The sequence below is a fragment of the Panthera pardus genome, unplaced genomic scaffold (assembly GCF_024362965.1).
Source record: "Panthera pardus isolate Hobbes unplaced genomic scaffold, ASM2436296v1 HiC_scaffold_13, whole genome shotgun sequence".
NCBI classification, from domain to species: Eukaryota; Metazoa; Chordata; class Mammalia; order Carnivora; family Felidae; genus Panthera; species Panthera pardus.
In genome coordinates, this window is record NW_026526688.1 from 102962823 (window position 1) to 102985422 (window position 22600).

Sequence of the window (22600 nt, forward strand, 5' to 3'; positions counted from 1 at the left end):
TTAAGGATGTGATCTCCACAAGAGCAGGGATTTTCTTTTTCTTTTTTGTTCATTGATATAATGTGCCAGCCATCAAGAAGAACATCTGGCACGTAGTAGGTGTTCAATAATTATCTGCTGAATAGCTGAATGATAAAAATCCAGTCTTTTTTTTTTTTTTAATCTCTATAGAGCTGTGAGAATGATTTCATAAGTAAATAATATGTTTTGGGTTGTTTTTTTCTCTAAATGTAATTCCTTATAACGAAAGTCGTGTACTACTTCTCGGTCTATTTCCATAAGCTGTGTAACTTTCCTGTAGTTTATTGCTTTTGCTTTAGCATTTTGGTTTGAAAAGCCTTTAAAAATGTTATTGCCATTGTTTACTTTTCTTTCTTGTAATTTACATACAAAACAAAACAAAACAAAATCTTTCCTAACCCAGATTCCTGAGAGAAACCAAATATTTATACTGACCCAAAAATATATCTATTTTCTACACCCTTTAGTTCTTTTCTAGAATCTGTTGTTTTTAAACACGACAAAACATTTTTATTGCAACTCCATTTTTAACATTGCTTTTGCCTACCTACAATCTTAGTGAAGTTCTCACGTGGGTTTATTCAGTGAAGCAAGATTTGTCCTTACAGAAAGATTTCTTTCTATAGCTTAAATTACTTTCATATTAGATCTATATCATGAAATTACATTGCTGACAGGTAAAGTCTTTGCCTTTCTTATATGGTTCTTCGTATTAATTAAAATAATATTAGCAATCCTCATTTCTCTTTCCTGACGGCTACCATTTTTTGAGAAGGATTCCTAAATTTTCCCTCAAATTCCTTCAGAATCTTTGGGTGAATCCCAATTTTTTGTTTATGTGTAGCTTTATAGCTAGACTTAGAATAGATCCTACGTGTGCTTGAGCTTGGACTTAGGTGTTGAGGAACACACAAAATCTTTAACAGGAAAGTTGAAAATCAAGTTTCTTAACTCCGAACATCCATCTGCTTGTTTTCATTTTTTTTTTCATAAGTTTTTACTTTAATTCCAGTTAGTCCACATATAGTTAGTTTCTGGTGTACAATATAGTGATTCCAAAATTCCATAAATCAGCTTTTACATTGTACCGATAGTCACACTGCCTTCTGACTGGTTTTTGCCTGTCTTGGTGTACTTAAATACATCGTATTTTATTGATGTTTATTAAGCCTTTTACTTTGAGCCAAGATGGTTCATGTTTATTCTTGAATGCTTTGAATTGAATTCCTTTTCTACTCACAGATTTCTTTACTAAAGGAAAGGCCTTTAATACTCTGATGATATATTAATCAGAAAAAGTAAAATATAAAAATTTATATACCCTTAATCCCAATTTGCAAAAAAAATGCATATGGCTTTATAAATAAAATAGAGTAAGTCTACCATCATTTTATTCTAAATTTTCTACATTAAAGTTGTATTCTTATAACAGTTATTATGAAAATATTTATTACAAAGTATTAAAATACTTGTTTTTCCTATTTATTCAGCATTGTTGAGATTTGACTGTGCCAAATATTCATGCTTATATTTGGTATGAACGTGTATTTTTAAGCAATTAAATTTTTTTCATCTATAAAACTAAACTCTTTTCCCTGGACATTTATAATTTCATTTTTCTAAAAATAATCTGGCCAATTTCTTGGCTTTCCAAATCTCATTGGAATTCTGAATCTAATTGTGCTATGATCTCCATTATGTGGTCAACCACACACAATTATTTCCTGTACCAGTTCCTAATTTTTTTAGTTCTTCAGGACCAAATCTTACATTTGGCTCTTTCCTTTTTACTGTCTTTTTTTTTTTTCTTTTTTTAAATTTGTTGAAGGAAAACAAGCAAACAAACAAACACTGCTTTTAAAAAAGATCTGCCTCTACCAGTGTCACTATGATCTATTCTAAGGTTTTACCTTTGGCAGTCTACACATAATCCCTGACCAATGGAATGCATTGGTTAAGAGCTCAGCTTGGGCAAATTGTTTCATCCTCCGTGAACTTCAGTTTTTTCAACTGTAAAACAAGGGATTCAGTTCCAACCTCAGGAGAGACGTCTATGGATTGAATGAGATAAGGCATATACAATGTTCGGTGCGATGCTGGGCTCAATAAATGCTCAATAAATGCTGCCATCTCTATGACTAGCCTGGCCAGGATGACTTTATGTTTGTCATATTTCAACAAACATCCCTGAGTGAGGGTGAATGTCATGTCTCTAGCAGAATGCTACTGTTTGCTATCCATCCTGTTATTACTCATAAAAACTATCACCTCATCCACCTCTTGGTCCCTATTTTTATTACAGAATGCCACTTTGCCTTTGAAGATTTTCCTTTTTCCACTGGATCTCTGAAATACCAGTTATATGTGAGATTCACTCCCACTGCCATGTATTCTGACCTACCCAATTTCAGTAATTCCTTTTCTAGTCTTTGTATAGTTGCATTTATACAAATACTACAGGTTGCTTTAATATAAAGCCTGTAAAGATATATGAAAAACAAAAACAAATTTTATACCAAATAATAAAATTATTTTTCTTTGCTGGTTTCTTACATAATTCATGGCCCTTGATAATTCCCATCTGAATTCAATGGTTTGATATTTTGTAAAAACATAAAGAAGCCAGTGTTTCTTCCATTTCACCTACAAATAAATAACCCATTCTCTGTACTCAGAAATGAATAGACAAGGTCCATATAATTTTATTTTATAACTTTTGCAACTAAAAATAATACAGTGATAAACACTGATTTCAACCCCTGTGTGTCAAAGGTCATACCCTTGTGTGGGAAAAAAAAAAAAAAAAAAGATAACTAATGAAAGGAAAAAAAAAAATCCCCTTTTATGCACCTTTCTTTCTTTTCACAACTCATCCAAAAAGATGAGGACAGTCTTGGTTAATTTCTAAGGTTAAGAGGTCTCACACAAAGAGGTTTTAAAGAAATATTTATTGAATTAAAAGAAAAAAGTCTCTATGAGACTTTTGTTTTTCTAATGAGCATGGATTTTAACACTAACCCACATTTCCAAAAGTAGGCTTCTATAATATGAGAATTCAAAAGAGCTGACGTGTTTATTCTAAGTCCACAGGAAGGTGAAATGCCAGCCATTACAGAGCAAAGGTGAAGACATTCAAAATGTGGGGGTTTTGTTTTTTTATTTTGTGCTTTTTCCTACTTGGGCTTTAAATATTATGGTGAAAATAGCTCATTTGTTTTTCTGGAATGGCTAGAACAGATCATCAAAGTAATTTGATTCATACAAATGCTCTTCCTCCACATTCTTTCAGAAAAGTAAAACAAAACACTTAATCATCTTTGTTTTGGTCTGCATTAATCTCACAAATCTCAAAAAAGATTTATTGGCCTGTGTCTTAGCGTCTGTTACATAATGAAATGCTAATTTCATTTTCATAAAATGATTCCTACATTGAGCGTGAGATAAAGCATCAAACCAGATTTTATTTTGTAGGTTTAATATTTTAAGTGTTTTTTTAATTTTAAAATAATTTCAAAATTATCAAAAATTTCTAAATGTACAAAGATCTTTTTACTCCTGAGCCATTCTGAAATAAATTATCACTGGATGATTTAGTGTGCATTTCCTACCACCAGGGACAATTCTTCTGTGTAACCACAAGATAATCACCTATCTGGGAGGAGAAACTTTTCCTCTACCCTCTTGTAGGGTAGTTCAGTATCAGGGGCCTGCTAATTTAACTGACTAAGGCTGCTTAACAGGAGAAAAGTAATATACATTTATTAGTATTTTTATTTGTACAGGAGTTCACAGAAAAAGAAGTGAAGCTTAAAGAAGCAGATTCAGGAATGTATATATACTTCTTAACAAAGGAAAGAGTGTGTGAGCTTCAAAGGAAGATAAATCATAGGGAAGTGAGTAGGAAGTATATGGGGGAACCAGTGGATGATAAGGGCCATTTTAGTAAGGTTTATTTATGCAGATTCATTTCGGTGCTGGCTCTCCATCTCTGTGGATAAAAGTTTCTCTTTTTATCCTGGTACACAAGAGGAGTGAAATTTATGCCACCTTCACAAAGGGAAGTTTATGCTCTGCTTTTAGAGAGATCAGGGAAGGGCAGAGAATTCTTCCTGTATTTGTCTACTCTTAATTGTCTTCAGCTTAAAATAGTCCTATGTCAAAGTGATATAAATTCAGAAAATGAACATTGGTACAATACTACCCTCTAATCCTCAAACCCATTCAATTTTTTGCCAAATACTTTGTTCATACCCTTCATAGAAAAAAAAGGATGCAACTCACGATCATAGACTGCATTTATATTTTATGATTTTAGGTCTCTTTCAGTCTGAGATAGTTCCCCAATCTTTCCTTGACTTTCATGACCTGACACTTTAGATTACGGCCTGATATTCAGTGGAGCGTCTCTCAATTGGCTTTTGTCTAATGTTTCCTCATAATTAGATTCAGATTATGCATTTGGGGCAAAAATACCACAGATGTGAAGCTATTTTTTTCTTAATGCATCTTATCAGACGGTCAGAGTTTGGATTTTTTTCATTACAGGTGATTTTAACCTTGATCCTTTGACTAAGGTGGTGCTTGCCAAGACTCTCCAATGTAAAGTTATTCTTTAGTATTTCCTTCAGTATTCACTAAGTATTGACAGGAGGGAGATCCTATGAATTATGTAAAAATTCCATTCCTCATCAAAATTTTAGCCACTAGTTTTAGCATCCATTGATATTTCTTATTTGAATTATTACTGTGATGTCTGCCAAATATTGATTTTCTATTCCATAATTTCTTCTACCTTTATTAGTAGGCACTCCAGTGTAAAGAAAAGACTTCTGTTCCTATTTAGGTTTGCTTTAAAATCCTTATAAGTATAAATTAATTAATGAGTTCCTATTATAATTAATGAGTTATAATGTATTCTTCTTATTATTTATTTTGATGCTAAAATTGTCCCATTTTTTAACCAGCCTTCTGAATACTTCTTAATTTCTGGCACAAAAAGAAATTCTAGGTTCATCCATTTTAGATTCATATGAATGTTACAAAAAAAGGGAATATGGACTATTGAAATTTTTCATAAACCAGTTTACAACTATAGGAGGAAATCTATTTGGTACAAGTCTAGGGCATAAATGTTAAACAGTGACTGCAACTTAAAAAAAAATTCCTATAAAGAAATACAATTTTTCTAAGTTAAAAAAAAGAAAATAAACAGAAATGGGCATCAGTTATTACACATGTGTACACCACACATCTCTCTCTCTCTCTCTCTCTCTCTCTCTCTCTCTCCCTCCCTCAAAATTCAAAATGAAGATGTGAGCAACATCAGAAACTGGTTTTCACCTGAACTGAATGCAGAGTGCCCTCTAGAGGCTTCATTCAATCAATGCAGCATTTCCAACAGCGGATGAACCTACTTAAATTTCTATACGTTTCAGACACAGTTCTTATTACATGCATAGGATTACTCCACACACAATAAGTGACCATGAGTTGATTCAGCATAGGAGGGACTGCCTGTAACGAATGTAAGGGATCTGACGAAAAGTAGGCTTGTACCCAATCAACTACACAAAAGAATTGAAAACATGCCATCAGGAGATAGAAGACATTAAATTGTCAGTTTGTAACTTTGGTAAAGCTGTTATGAAATCTTCCGAAAATTTATCACAGAAGGAATATCTTTATAACTGATTCCACTATTTCCTCTATATCCATAGCCAAACTGGTGTAGATTCTGATGGGCAAGCTGCCTCACTCCCCAGTCTTCATTGGTTCACTATATGCCGCAGCAGACCCAGAGACTAGTCATAAATTAAAACCAAGAATGGCAACCAGGTCTTGAAATGAAACTTCAAAACAGATGTGAAAAATATCACATTTAAGCTGATATAGTTTAAATAAGTATTATTTAATGAATAATTAAGTAGAAAGGTAAACAATTTCTGCTATAAAATTTTTATACTGCTCTCAAGTATACAGTCTCTAGGGTGCCTGGGTGGCTCAGTCGGTTGAGCATCCGACTTCGGCTCAGGTCATGATCTAACGGTCTATGGGTTCGAGCCCCGCGTCGGGCTCTGTGCTGACAGCTCAGAGCCTGGAGCCTGCTTCCAATCCTGTGTCTGCCTCTCTCCCTCCCCCGCTCTCACTTTGTCTCACTCTGTCTCTCAAAAATAAATAAATGTAAAAAAAATTTGTTTTAAATAAAAGAAAAAAGTATATAGTCTCTAAATTACTTAATGTCTCAGATATAGTTATTAAAAGCATCTCTTTCTCCCCGCCTTTGCTATAATTTAGAGGAATTTGAATAAAATCCTTTTACCAGTAGCTGTTGTGTTAAAAAAAAAAAAAAAAGACCTTTCAAATATTTGTCCCAGTGAAATTCAACTTTAACAATACTGATTTAAGAGAAAAGTTTTAAAATGATATTGTTTTCCTGTTAATGGTAACTGTTACCTAAATACATGGTCAATGATCCAAGAGAAAATATAATTAGACATGATTCAAAATTTAATCTTCTAGTCTTCCTAGTCACACCTTGGTATTGTATAGAGACTTGGCAGATACATTTTATGAAATGAAAGGAAAACTATAGTCAACATAAGAATGTGGTTACATAGGCTCCTGGGTGGCTCAGTCCATTTAGTTTCCGACTCTTGATTTCAACTCAGGTCATGATGTTAGGATTTGTGAGATCAAGCCTCAAGTTGAGCTCTGCACTGACAGTGCAGATCCTGTTTGGGATTCTCTCTCTCTCTCTCTCTGCCCCTCCCTCGCTGTCTATCTTCCTTTCTCTCTCTCTCAAAAATAAAATAAATACTAAAAAAAAAAAAAAAAAAAGAATGTAGTTACATCAGATGACTATACCAGACCTAACTTACCTTCTTTGCTTTTTTGACATAGACTCAACTGTAAAATATATCATTTAATGTTTCTGTTGAAATTCTTATTTCTAAGAACATTGCAGGGGAGGAAAATTCTTTCCTCTGCCCATTTTAGGTCTTGGCTGGGCTTTGTAACAAAAGACAGCTTAAGAGAGAAAAACATACACATGTTCATGTGATATGGGAGCCCTTGTATGGAAATGAAGACCCAAAGAAATGACAAAACCTAAATGCTCTTCTACTAGGATGAACAAAGAGAAGCTTTTGTGGAAACAGAAAATATGTTAAAGTAAGGTTAAAGAAAGATAAGAATTATTTAACAAGGTCTGTTTATGCAGAATTCTTTCAGTCTTCCTGTCCTTGATAGTGAGAATGTTCCTTTCTTGCTGGTTCAGGGAGAACATCTTTCAAAGGGGGGGGGTGTCTTATCCTGTTTTCAGGAAGAAAAGGGGAGAGCAGAATGCTTTTCTTACATCCACTGTTTTTCAAGTGACTTTAACCTCAAAATAATCCTGATGCTGAAGTGGCATATTTTGAAGTGGATAGTCGACCACCCTTCAAAATTAATGATAAAATATATAACTTTTCTGTGCATGTATAGCTAGTTTAATTTTGTTCTCTTCCAGGTGTTCATCAATAAGCCAATACGAATATATTTACACTATAGATCAAAGGTTCAAAAGCATTGACTAGATGATGAAAATGTTAGAGTAAGTGTCAAGGTTTTCTTGACTTAAAAATGAAAGCTTAACTTGTTCATAACGCTGGTTAGGAACTGTGTTTTCTATTGCTTCAATCTTTAAAATTATTCGCTTTTTATAGTCTGCTTCTTCAAGAGAATGGAATTTTAAATAAATAAAAACCAACCTTGATGATAGTATCCTATATTAAAACAAAAATAACAAAAATACCAAAGAATCCACCCCCCTATTGATCCATAAAGCTATCAAGCTATGCTCTTCCTGTATCCCTGTCAGTGGGTGCATTTTGTGTTATTTTTAACTTTGTAATAAATGGTAAGCAGAGTAATGATGTTTGCATGACCTCTTCATGTTTCTCCTTTTCCTCTCCTACCATCCCTGCTTCCCAAAGTAGAGAAACTCACATCTTAACATTCTGTGCTCTTCCGGGCTCAGCCTGTTCATGAGATCTAGTATGGTGTCATTTTCCTCTTAATAAAATCTCAGAAGTACTGTTAGGTGAGAATCATGCTTAATATTTGCCTTTGGATAAGCTTTTACCCCTGTTTATATTTCTTCTCAAGTATTGATCTGTGAGTTTGATTCCAGGGAATTGGAAAGGATTTCCCAAATCAGAAATACCTCCTGAACCCTGCTTACTGATCCCCGAAACTATACTTTGTAGCAGAAAGATGTGTCCCTGTCACAATACTCATAGCCTTTAAGCCTTTGTTGGCTCTTTTGCTCAGAGGCAGATGTATTGAAATGAGGAGGGAAGAAATAATATAAATACCATGGAGAAAAATGCATCTAAAAAAGACAGAGGAAAAGCCTACACATGACTTTTTAATATAAGCTTCTCCTTCTTCAGTACTACCTTTTATCTTTATTGACTTCAGATCTAGTTGTTCTTGACTCTTTGTCCTGTTATCCAATATTTAATAATCCCAGCAAGGATCTGAACTGCAAGGATAAGCAAGCTAAACCTGTCCTGCTTCCAGAGGTGTATAATCTAATGGAGAATACATGCAAGTAAACACACAATTACAATAAAGTGTAATAAGCTTTGTAACGGGAGAAATAGAGGTTGCTATGGAAGTACATAGTCAGACTGTCTCATGCAATCTAGGATTCAGTTTCCCTCCCATATTTAAGGTGAAAATCGTAGGATGGCTAACATTAAGCCAGGCAAAAAGGCCAATGTATGCACTTATTAGAGTATCTTCTGACAAAACTGTGTTTATTCACGGAAACTATATGCTACTCTCAATCTGTCACTCTGCCCTTGTGAATGAGAGTGTTTCACCTGTGCGGAACAGTTCCAATGAAGAGGCCAACTCAGTAGGATAACTGTGGGAGGATGTGGTTTCTATGTAACTTTGCTCACTGGTGCCCTTTCATGGCCTGAGCAGCACCTGCAGTTCACTACATCTCTGCTCCAACCTGGCTTCTCTCCCCGCATGTTTGTCCTGGCTGCAGCCACAAGAGGTTTGACTTACTTGGGCACGTGGCACATCAGTTCAGCAACCTAGCACATTACAGAAGCTGAGAGGAAATGAATAAGGATACAGACAAGAATGCAAATTGAGTGCTACAACAGAGGCCATGTTTATAAGAAATACCCCTATCCTCTGGGCTTGAGTATTAGACATGCAAAGACCATTTTTAGACACTATTTAAATTATTAAAGCACATAGCTTAGGTAAAACTTTAGAAATATCCATTTTTGTCTGAGGCCAATGCAACTTCAAAATTTCTCCGAGGGGCGTCTGGGTGGCTCAGTCGGTTGAGCATCCGACTTCGGCTCAGGTCATGATCTCGCGGGTTGTGGGTTCGAGCCCTGTGTCGGGCTCTGTGCTGACTACTCAGTGCCTGGAGCCTGCTTCAGGTTCTGTGTCTCTCCATCTCTCGGCCCCTCCCTCTGCTCATGCTCTGTGTCTCTCTGTCTCTCAATAATAAATAAATGTTAAAAAAAATTTTTTTTTAATTCTCCAAGCAAACCTTTCTCTTCTACTACCTTCTTAAGCCACAAGTGTTAAAGTTCCTAATTACTAAAGTAATTAAGACATCATGACTTTATTCATCGAAAACACATATACACAAAGTAAGCTTTTTTTTTTTTTATGTTTATTCATTTTTTAAGAAAGAGAGAGAGACAGAGCATGAGCGGGGGAGGGGCAGAGAGAGGAGACAGAATCTGAAGCAGGTTCCAGGCTCTGAACTGTCAGCACAGAGCCGTACATGGGGCTTGAACTCATGAACCACAAGATCATGACCTGAGCCCAAGTCAGACACTTAACCGACTGAGCCACCCAGGCGCCCTCACAAAGTAATCTTTATTGAGTAATTTATTTCTCTCCAAATTGGTCAAGAATATGCTCAGAGTACTAATCATAATAACAAAAAGTAAAACCTAAAAATTACTCCTTCACTATAGTCTTTTAGACAACACTTCTCATTCAGAATCACCAAAGATTACAGTTCCTGGGCTTTGGACATCTGGAAGCATTTCCGTTATAGAGGAACCCACTATCGATTTTTTCCTTGTCTTATATTTGCAAATATGCTTTGTTCTCCGGAATCTTTCCTAAAAAGTCTTGGTTTACGGTATAAGATCAAAGCGTAAAATGTGACCTTGGCAGCAGGCCGGGAGGAAATGTGGACATAAGAGGTGGGCGAGTGTGTGGAGGAAGGAAGAACACTAGTGTCCTTCATTCTTGCCCTGGCTTTGCTGTCATTTGACTCCCCTGAGCTTCCTTTTTCTGTCTTAAATGCAGGACTTGAATTAAATGAATTTCAGGTTATTTCTTTTTTTTTTTTTAATTTTTTTTTAACGTTTTTATTTATTTTTGAGACAGAGAGAGAGCATGAACGGGGGAGGGTCAGAGAGAGAGGGAGACACAGAATCTGAAACAGGCTCCAGGCTCTGAGCTGTCAGCACAGAGCCCGACGCGGGGCTCGAACTCACAGACCGCGAGATCATGACCTGAGGTGAAGTCGGACACTTAACCGACTGAGCCACCCAGGCGCCCCAATTTCAGGTTATTTCTAAGATTGTAGTTATTTGTTTGTTCTTCAGGAATTTACACTACTTGCCAGTACCAATGATGCAACCATAGCATGTAACCATGAAAACCAAGTCTGGTGAATTTGGGTTGCATGCTCACCATGACTCAGTATCAGAAACTAGAAATTTGAGGTTTTAAAGTATAGATATCCAGTGATGTTAACATCAATGCCCAAAATGTTAAAAACGTGACCATGATACAGTATAAAATGAACCTGTTTGTGTTTTTTAATATTTTTAATGTTTATTTAGTTTTGAGAGACAGAGCATATGTGAGGAAGGGGCAGAGGGAGAGGGAGATACAGAATCCGAAGCAGGTTCCAGGCTCTAAGCTCTCAGCACAGAGCCTGACTCAGGCTCGAACCCAAAAACCCCGAGATCATGACCTGAGCCAAAGTTGGACACTTAACCGACTGAGCCACCCAGGCACCTCTGTTTGTGGTTTTAATTCAACTAATTAATTAATAATATCCAAAAAGATAAAAAGGCACATTCAAAGAGTATTCGAGGAGCTGGGTAGGTACAGGCAATTTAATAAAGGAATGTTAGAATAAGATGGTTAGATTAGATACAGTTAATGCCCTACAAGGCAGGAAACCATAACCTTTGATATTATCTTTTGTACCAGAAAGGATTCTACAAATGACAATGTCTAGGTTCTAATCAAATAGTAAAATTTAAATCATTAAATAATCCTTGGATAAGCCTATTAAACCATGGCATTCAAAGACATGCTATATCCTTTCCTTAACAATAATTTTTTGAAGGCTTCTGTACTGGAGACTCTTGAATATGTAATTGATGTCCAAAGGCTCCAAATACACCTGAAATCCATTCATCTCTTTCCCCATTTTCTCTGGTTGGGCCACTAGTGAATCATAATTTTCTGATGGTAGTCTAGGGGAAATCCGCTCACATAATTTACATAATTTAGATAATTTAGACATAATTTACACAATTTACATCATTTTAAAAAGCTTCTTTTTTTTTAAAGCTTCATTGTCATATTGGATTAACCTACTATCCTACTGGTAAAATCTAATTCATATTAATATCATTTCTAAAAAACATACCTTTTCTGTTTGCTTTCTATGTTGGTTTATTTTTGTAAGTGAAAGGTAAGAATGAGGGGTAATAATGCGGAAGGTTTATATTCACTTAATTCTAAATAAACAATGAATAAGCCAAGGTCTAACAGGGATTTACTAGACTTCATTGAATTCTGTCACACTCCCCTCAGAGAACTGTTGGTTTAACAATAGTCTATATAATTCTCTGTCCACTTGCAACTGAGTAGGGAGGCCACCTCAAATAAAGATTTTAGTAATAGTGTTTGAGTCAAAGAGTCATTTATGAATTTCTGTGGCTCCTTCATGGTAAATAAATAAATAAACAAATAAATGAAGTGTCCTCTTAGAGAAAGCCACAGTAAAATTTGATTTTAAAGTGGTCACTCAAGACAATAACTTGTTGGATCAGTGATTTTCAGCTTTTTAGGGGAAGTCAAGAACTTGATAAAAACTATAAGCCCTTCCTTCAGAAAGAGACAATGAGCATATAAGACATACATTATTTCATGTTTCATTTTATCTGGGATGATTCATCCCATTCATGCACCTTGGTCAAGAACTCACAGCTTACTTTCCTAAGCTGCATATATAAGCTGCATAATAAGGAGCTGCATAAAAGATATGTGGCAGGTGAGACACTGATCCTCATAGCTTGCCTCCCAAGCCTGTCCTAACATCTGACTTTATAAATCAGCTACATTTCAGTTGTAGACACTAGTAGGTTTTCTTTGAAGCTGAAGCAGACAACAGCCAACGAATGGAAAACCTAAACCCAATTATTTGGGGATAACATAGCCCTCTTACGGTCCTGCTGTATTGACAATTCCTAAAATCGTGAACAACCAAATTGTAGAGTGAAATGTCATGGGCCTCAGAGTGCACCCTTGTCCTGCCCTTTATAAGTGAAATGACTTTAAGAAAGACACTTCTTTTGGGCATATGGGTGGCTCAGTCAGTTAAGCATCCAACTCTTGATTTTGGGTCAGATAATGATCCCATGGTTCATGAGATCAAGCCCCATGTCGGGCTCTGTGCTGACAGCCTGGAGCCTGCTTGGGATTGTCTGTCTCCACCTCTTTTTCTGTCCCTCCTCCGCTCTCATGCTCATGCTCTCTCTCTCTCTCTCTCTCTTTCAAAAATAAATAAACCTAAAATGGAATGTACTCCTTTCTTAAGGCTCAAGTTACTCATCTGAATGATTAAGGAGCAGAATCCAGAGCACAACTCATGGGAACCATAACCCTTGTTTAATCTGCTGGGTAGAATCAGGAAACAGATCCAAAGTTGAGGATATACATACCCAGTAATGCAGGGTCATGTAGGATTTGTTCTATTTGTATGTAAAAGTTTGGTAGAATGTTTTTCTTTTTCTACTCTAAATCTTAAGTCAAAATGTTATATTAAGATTATAACTATGTTTCATGCATTTAGCGATCTAAAGGGAAAAGCAGAGTTTATCAGCTGTAATTCATTCTGCCTCTCACTTGTCAGAACGTTGAGCTTTATAAGCAAGAAATAAACCTTAGTAAATATGTTTTCTTTTGTAGAATAAATCTAAGGCCAATTGAAATTCATGAACTATATATAATACATTTCACTAGTTAAAAACAACAAAAAATATTTTTATCCAGCAAATTCTTATATTAAAAGAATACTGTAAAAAGATTTGCTATGAATGTCATAAAACCCAAATAGGGAATATGGTTACCTTTTTTTTATCCAAGGTGTGACTAAACTTTTTGATTATCTTTTGAACTAAATTGAAATTTTTCTGTGTTTTTTAAATTATTTTTCTCTTCAGCAATATACAAAATGTATGGTTCCTACTCTCCAAACTCATTTGTTAGAATGCTTGGTAACTGGGCCAGGCCCTCAGAATACTAACCATGCTCTCAGTTATTGAGCACCTACCACATGTCTGGCACTGTGCTAGCCCTTGCACATATGTTATGACTAAGCCTATTGATGGTCTCCCAATGTAACATTATTTCTCTTTTTATAAACCACACCAATAAGGTTCATAGATGTTAAGGGACTTACCCTAGGTCCCACCACTAGGTTCAACTCTAAAAGCTTATTTTCTACTTTCTACTACATCATAATGCTTCTTTCAGAGGCTTCGGATGTAAGTTCTGAGGCACACTCATTACAGCGACAGCAGTGGCTACAACCATGGCAATGAGAAATAAACTCAAATCCTAACTGAGGTACACTGTCTGGAGTCCCACCCGTCCTGTGTTCTTTCGGCTCCCAGCTGGATTCCTGAGTGCCCAAACCCTGTCCCTGCCACAGCAGTCAATACTGAGACCCACCATCTCCATAGATCTTACCAGAAGCTCCTCACCTCTGGTCACCAACACACGATTATCTTCCTCTTTGCTGTCACTTCTCCTCTTCCTGTAGTGGTCAAAGTTACCCACTGAGGCTCACACTGTACCAAGTCCAGGGCCCATCACCCCTATAAGACCATCCCTCTTTGGCCATTGTTCCGAGGAACATATGCTGAACCCCACCCTCAAAAGAGGGAACAGGGTCCTCTTTCGGAGCAAAACCTTTACTCACTTGTCCGAATGAAAAAGGAAAGGGTGGCTGTAAGCCTGTAAGCATGTTCCCTATTAAAATTATGACAATTGGAGAATCATCACCGCATATAATTATTTCTGCAAAACGTGAACCCTGCAATAGTGAACACTCAATGAATTATTGTTGAACATTGAAGAATTCACATAATTGAAGTATAAATGAACAAGGCAGCCATGAATACAGTAATAACTGACTTAGGGTGTGCATTCTAAAGCTGCTGTTAGTGTTTCCTTGCTGAATGATTTATGTCTCAACTTTATCCGTCTTATGAGTTTGAAGTTATTTGCATACATTTTAAATAAGCATTGAATCTAATGATTGGATTTGAGTTAATGACAGGTATTTTGAGTTAAATTTCATCGTAGAATCACACTGATTTAATAACAAGTACTTACTGAGTTTATACTATGCGCCAAGGAAACAGAGCAGTAAATAAAAATGAAGACCCTTCTTTTAGGGGACATGTATAGGGCCTAGATGGGTGTCAGAGAGAAGAACAGTAAACAGATAGGAAATGAAAATAATAGAAAATAGAAAATTCTAAGAAGAACATAAAACAGAATTAAGGGGGAGTAGTGATGGGTGTGAAAAACTATTTCAGATGCTTTAGTCAGCAGAGGCTTTCTTGATGAAGTGACACTTGAGACAGGACCTGAATGGGGGAGCAAGTCATGTGGAGGGAATAGCAAATATCAAGGTCCTAAAGTGGAAGTCTTGCATAGCATGTTCTGTACACTGTGATGGGGCAAGTGTTCCTGGAAGGAAAAAGCAGGAGGAAGAATAGAAGATGAGCTCAGAAACATAGCAAGGGAGCCAGAGCATCATGGGACTTGGGGGTAGGTCATAATGGTCATATAAAAGTGGTGATCCTGTCTGGGGTTTGAAATGGCTCATTAACAAGTTTGCCACAGAGGAATATAGTACCAGAAAGTATTGTGAGCTTATGGTGGGCAAGTCTGGTTTAGAATAGGTCTGAAAGTCACCTCACGAATTTATTCAGTCTAGTCCAATTCCAGTGCTATTTGGGAATGTAGATAATCTGCAGGATTTGAGGCAAAGGAATTTTGTGACACTTCTCAGAGGGTTGTGGGAAACTTTGAAGCCCCAATGCCATGAATATGCAATGATGTGGGCTGTGAAGGATTTTACTGTAGACCCAGTGACTTATAACATACAGTGACATCATATGTAGGGCTTGAGGTACAGACATTTCACAGCCTGAAAGAAAGAGTATAAATATGAAGGTCAAGGTATATTATTTAGGGATTTCACATCACAAATAACAGAAATCAAGCAAAACTAGATAGTTTTAAAAAATGGAGACAATTCATTATAAGGACATGGAGTGGTTCCCAGAATACAAGGGTGGGAAGGCAGTTATGCCTTAGAAAGGGCTTTTTCAGAACTAGAAAATTGTCAGGACTCTCTCCATCTCACAGCCCTGCATTTTCCTACTCGTATGCTTCATTCTTAGCTCCCTCCGCACACAGAAGAAAATCTCTTTGGCTGGGATCAGTTGTTTTCTTTTGGTCCAATCAATTATAACCAAAGACGTGAGGTCAAGAAGTGTCAACAAGCCTGGCAACAAGCTCCTGGGAGTTACTCTCAAAGAAAGTAGTGGGTTGGGCAGACAAATCAAGTAACTTCAGCCACATAGGTATACAATTAGGTCATCCACCTACACATTCATTTTATGTGCAGACAACTTTGAAAAGTCCTCCTAAAAGATCTCCTACCCCAATCCTAGGTGTTATTTTTAGGGGCTGAGAAATGATAAGGCAGGCAAAAAAAAATGTATGTGAAGAAAAATCACATAATGTATGCATTTTTCTTGTGAATTGTGGTTTTAGTGCAAAAATTTCTCCATCATGGCAAGATGGCATAATATGAAAGAAAATGGAAAATTTAAGTCAGAAAATCTGGTTTAAATCTTGGCACTATTAATTAATGGTCATGGGAATGTAAGCAATTCATTCTGGTTTTCAGATAAATGATACAATTGGACGAGATTCTCCTTAAGGCAAATATTCTTTGACTCTAATATAATATTTCCATTTGGTAGCAAATAATTGCTTATAAATTTGTTCTCAGATTAATTGCAAACATACAGCAAAATGGTTAAGATAGGGAATAGTTTACAATAACTAAGACAGGGAAACTACCTAACTGTCAGTAATGAATATATGAAGAAGTGTGTACACACACACACACACACACACACACACACACACACACTGGAGTATTTTCAGCCATACAAAGACAAGGAAATTCAACTACTTGTGGCAACGTGGATGGACCTTAAAAGCATTATGCTAAGTGAAATAAGTCAGACAGAGAAAGACAAATACTGTAGGTACTATATGATCTCACTTATATGTGGAATGTAACAACAAAGCAAAACAAAACGAAATGAGAAAACCCCCACAGAACTCTTAGAAAAGAGATCAGGTTTGTGGTTACCAGAGGGGGTGTGGGGGGAGCAAATTGGAGGAAGGAGATTAAAAGGTACAAACCTGCAGTTATGAGATAAATAAGTACTAAAGATGTGATGTACCATGTGATGACTAGAGCTAACACCACTGTAGAATATACGGGAAAGTTGTGAAGAGTGTAGATCCTAAGAGTTCTCATCACAAGGAGAAGTGTTTCTTTCTTTTCTTTTTATTGTATCTGTATGAGAAGATGGACATTAGCTGAACCTACTGTGGTAATCATTTCACAATGTATGTAAATCAAACCATCATGCTGTATGCCTTAAACTTATACAGTGATGTGTGTCATTTATTTCTCAATAAAACCGGAGGAAAAAAACTAAAACATATACACAGGCTATAGAATCCTATAGATTTGAGTTTGCTTTTGGCCCTGCCAGTGTTTGACTTTGCATAAATTAACAAATTAATTAATTTCCTAAAACCAAGTTTGCTTCTCTACAAAATGAAGGTATGGGTGACCTCAATGCATTGTTGTGCCACGGAATAAGAAAGTGTAGGTCACCGGGTTCACCGTGAGCACTCAATTCTGGTCATTGTTATCAGGCTGTGAAAATGCCTAAGCTTGTCTGCATCTTACTCTATCACTTTGTATAAATGTGCAAGTAAGTGAAAACTAAACTCCAATAATCCTTAAAGTGTTCCAATGGCATGGACTGATGAACAAAAATGAGATTAGAGACCTGAGATTCTAGAGAGGTACTGTAGACACATAAGACCTCCGTGCCATTGACAAACTCATCGTACCTCTGAATAATTTGTAGTTAACTTTGTAAAATGTGACTTTCCCATGTCCCCAAGCAGATGTGAAAGCATGGAGTTGGACAATAAAATCAGAGATCTGATCGAGAGGAATGATTCTCCTGATCTTAAAGGGGCCACCCCAGGAGCCACAAGAGGTCACAGAAATTCATGTTTTCTAAAGGTAAGAAACCACCTTTTTTCTACTTTTTCTCAAAACACCTTTCAACAGTGTGTTCACTCAGAAGAGTTTGGGACAGTCCCCAGATCATTTACAGTAATGTGCTTCCTTGATGACTGAGAGGTTATAAAGCCAACCCACTCTAAAACCCTCTTACACAGTCACTTCCTGTTACTAAGGAAACCCTTCAGCACAAACACTTTCCCATTTAAAGCTTGATACCAGGCAGGCAACTGTGACAACAGGGAAGCAGGAACAAACTTGTGCTATGAAAAATAATGTTTAATACAGCAACATCTCTTTTGGGGAGAGGAAGTAACCCAATTTGTGTAAACTCTCTAAACTTGGGTTACTAAAATCAGCATAATCCGTTGTCCATTTTTTAAAGAAAAAACAGGCTTTCTGGATAAAAGGAGTGGTCTGACTTTGAGTTTCCTCGTTTCAGGATATTTGTTTACAGTGCTTCATGGAAGCAAATAAAATTCCAGGGTAAGCTCAAGCTAGGAACTTTGTGGATAACTTCCTAGAAATGCATCATAAATGACAATATGAACCCATAGCCGTTCTGATTAGAAACCATCTCTAATGACCTTTTAAAAAAATCCAATAGAAATAAGTTTGAAAGCATGGCTGACAAAAAAAAGACAAAAAAAAAAAAAAACAAAAACAAAAAAAAAAAAAAAAAAAAAAAAACCAAGGGTGCCTGCGTGGCTCAGTCGGTTAAGCATCCGACTTTTGCTCAGGTCGTGATATCATGGTTCATGGGTGTGCGCCCGGCATCAGGCTCTGTGCTGACAGCTCAGAGCCTGGAGCCTGTTTCAGATCTGTGTATCCTTCTCTCTCTCTGCCCCTCCCCTGCTCACACTCTATCTCTCTCTCTCAAAAATGAATAAACATAAAATAAATAAATAAATAAATAAATATTTAAAAAATAAACAAAAACAACTTACATAACTTCTTTAGTCCTTATTTCTAAAGTAACTCATGTTCATTGTGAAAAAGTTATCCTAAGCATAGAGAGAGAAAACAATAAAAATCATGTGGAAACAGATTTCTGGTGGACCTAGTGAAGCTTGGATCCCCATAGCCAAATATTTACTTAGGCACTTAATTTACATTCATACATTTGTGTCTTTTTCTTTTAAAGGAGGCCCTATAATTGTATATAGTATAAACTTCTGGCCTCACTACACTTAATCTGTCTCTGAAATCCCCTTTTGGCCCACCACTCCCAGAGAGCATCTCTTAGCATTTGGGTTCTCTCTGCGTCTCTCTTTTTGGCACACACACACACAGACACACACACGCACACAGAGGCACACAGAGGTTTGTTGAACTTACCTTTTTTCACTTTAAAAATATGTTATGGTCACTCCCGTAACTCTTTTGCATGCATTTAATAAATGCAAATGTGTAAATATGCATTTATACATGTATTGTGTGTTTGTTCGGTATCTATGTACTCCTGTTTAGAAATCCACTTCTTCCTGAAAAGGTAGTATCTATTTTTTTTAAATTTTTCTTTTAATGTTTATTTATTTTTGACACAGAGAGAGAGAGAAAGAGCATGGGTGGGGAAGGGGCAGAGAGAGAGGGAGACACAGAATCCAAAGCAGGCTCCAGGCTCTGAGATGTCAGCACAGAGCCCGAAACAGGGCTTGAACTCACAGACCACGAGATTATGACCTGAGCTGAAGTTGGATGCTTAACTGAGCCACCCAGGCACCCCAGTAGTGTCTATTTTTAAAGTTAGAAATGAGTATCTGCTGATGGTTAGGAGCCAAGGAAGGCTTAGTTCTCCACTTCTTTCTTCTCATCTTACCCCATCCTCCCAACCCTCACACATACACATCTAACTCCCACTTAGGACTTTCTTTCTTCACAGAAATGTATGCTTTTCTCAAGTGGCCTTCTTGTCTACTCCTGAAAATAAGATTTTATGGTGAGACTTTGAATCCCCTCCAGTACCCTAATCCTCATATGCTCTGATTATCAGCCCCAAGATTTATTTGCTCATGACTGACTTCCCTCTCAACTCTGTTCATTTTGTCTTCTGGATTCCTCCTTATATGGTAAAGGCCTCTTCTACATCCTCATTGCCATCCTCTTGGTAATTAGTTTCCTCTATTTTGGAGAGTTAACTAAAACTTGTACCTCTCTTTAAGATACAGCTTCTCTCATCACTTCCCTGATGAAATGTGCTCGTTTTCCTACATACCACACATCCAGGCAAAGGATTGAAGATTTTTAGCTGATGTTTTTGTTTTTGTTTTTGTTTCCTTTTCCTTGTAAAGTGTGAGATAAAAACATTTAGAGAAAGTGAGAAAATGAGAGGTGAGATCCAGTGTATATGGAAATTGGGGATGGTAAGAAGTAGGCAGTGGGAGACAGAAAAGAGGCATAAAACTGCAATGAGTTGCTGAATAGCAGTGAGGATGGAGTTAAGCTTCACGGCCACCACTTTTTGATAAGTCCGGTCACTGCATGGTATTTGAGTTCCTATATCTTCCATATCTCCATCACCTCTCACCAGCTTAAAATATGTTCTTGCCTCTTCTACCTTCTCCACTTTTAAACATATGTGAGATCCCATATTATTTTATGGGGAATGTTCTATCTCATTCTTGGGCATTATAGCCAGGCTTATTGATCAGGGTGTCCAGGGATGTTCCACCCCTTGTCACACCACCAATAAGCTCTATCTTGATAAATCCAATGGTAATTTTGCATCTGATTTTTCACTTGTCTTCTCATATGCATTTGATGCTATTTACTAATTGAATCTTTTAAAAATGTCTTACTCCATCAACAACTATAAAATTAATCTCTCATCATCTCCCCTCCCTTATACACACACTTTTATTTCCTCCGATCTTTCCTTCTCATTCACCTCCACTTTTTCACTTTCATAACCTGCTTATGTTATATCAGTGTTACCCAGGGATCTGTATGTAGTCCTTGGGTCATTAAACTGCAAAATATGTGCTGATGACTCCACACACACATAACTTCCTAAACATGGAGTTCTTTTCTCCATGCACATCTATTTCATGCAGTATTTTCCAACGTGAATTCAATATCCTTTCTGCTAAAACTCCTTGTTCCTTCCCCTTACATTTCCTACATTAGTTAATGGATCATTATTCACCCAGTGATCCAAATTTGAGTATAATCCTGTATTCCTCCAGGGCTACCATGCTGCCCAACTCCAGGAGGCATTCCTAGAATAATGGCCAGCCTTCACCCTGGACCCTCAAGCTCTTGCCTCTTCTACCTTCATAAAATCTTTGGACTTTGTTTCTTTTCCTTCATTCTTACTACCATATCATGGTTCAGATATTCATTATTTCTTGCTAGACTATCCCCAGAAGATGCCTAACTGGTTGCCCTTCTTAAGCGTTGCTCCACACTAATTCATATTGACCAATATAGATGTTGCTACTGTTCAAGTGCTTAGAACTTAAAAACAGACTTCCTTACCTGCATCATAAAGTCCAAATGCCTTGACTTAATATATAAAATCCTCCAGGGTCTAGTCCTGGCCTACATTTAGAATAAAACAGTAGGAATAGAATCTAATATTTGTGAGTCAATGACCATAACAGATATGGAGGTGTTTTATATTATGTTTGATAACTATAACAACACTTAAATATGGCTATCTCTATCCTCATTTTCCAGATAAAAAAAAAAAAACTAAGGTTCATAGAAATTTTAAAATGTTACCTAAATTCATGAAGCTGCAAAGTTCTAGTCTCAAGATAGGAAGCCAAGCCTGTGCATATTTTTCTTACAGTGTCATGCTGTCTTCTACATATGCTGCCACTATCCAAAATGCAATTTATGCTCTAGCCACCCCATAATCCCTTAGGAGACTATGCAGCTTCATATACTATGCCTTTTCATGTGCTGTTTATTCTTTATGGAAACCCTTGCCTCCCCACCTATTTGATGAACTGTCTGTTATGCCAATTCAAACTTTTCATTGTACCGTTAACCTCTCTCTCTAGTCCCACAGAGTGGCTCGAGCCCCTCCTACTCTGTCCTGAACAATTTACCTTCCTAATAGGTCATTCATAGACTTTGTCATGTTGGGTGTTTAATCCTTTATGTATAGATATATCATCCCCACCAGTCAGACTTCTTGAGAATGAGGTATAAAATGTCACATGAAGTAGGTTTTTCTAGGAGGTATCAGTATGAAACAACACGTTTGATTTCATGAACCTTGATAAAGCTAGCTTTTCACTCAGCCTCTAGAGTCCATCCACAAGTAATTCTCAAAGTTTGTGGGGGAATCTCAAAGGTATACTCATAGATCCAGAGTCTTATCCTTTGTGTGGAAAGTACCATTTGTTCTTGCCCATTCTGGTCTCCTAAATTATTGTCAATGGTTGTCAGGTGCTTACCTATCACTGCTACTTCTAGATGTCAGCTGTACCACCCTTGAGACTGCTATGGCCCCACTCACTGTACTAAGTATGCCCAGCATGGGATATGGCCTCCAGGGTGCCAAATACAGCTAAACACTATTCCTGTCTCCACCTCAGTGGGAAGGCTTTTTCTTTCCCAATTTTAGCTACACAGGAGGCTCCCAATGCTCCCTTACAGATCCAGTGTTTCACAGAGATATGTGTATGGTTTTCTATTTTGGGTGTTTTAGCTACCACCTACTGAGTGATTACTTTGGGCCAGCACTTTGAAAAGCATTTATATACAATCCTTACCCATCTATAGATGGGAATAATGAGGCTAAATCATTTTCCTACGGTCTAATGGAAATTGGACTCTGGACCTAAACTCAATTCTGTATATCCTGAATTGAACTTCCTGCTCTTAATTCCCTCTCCCTCACATAAATCATTTGGCAACTGGGCCATACCT

The 22600-nt window shown here is 36.9% G+C and overlaps 1 protein-coding gene across 2 annotated transcripts in view; it reads left to right on the plus strand.

The window, feature by feature from the left end:
• TNIP3 (TNFAIP3 interacting protein 3) overlaps positions 1-22600 on the plus strand; it is a 92298-nt gene that overhangs the window by 19371 nt on the left and 50327 nt on the right. For both annotated transcript variants that reach the window (XM_053901283.1, XM_019418783.2), the window contains exon 2: positions 17599-17719. In XM_053901283.1, coding sequence (XP_053757258.1) covers positions 17599-17719 — 121 coding nt within the window. The remainder of the gene's footprint in view (positions 1-17598; positions 17720-22600) is intronic.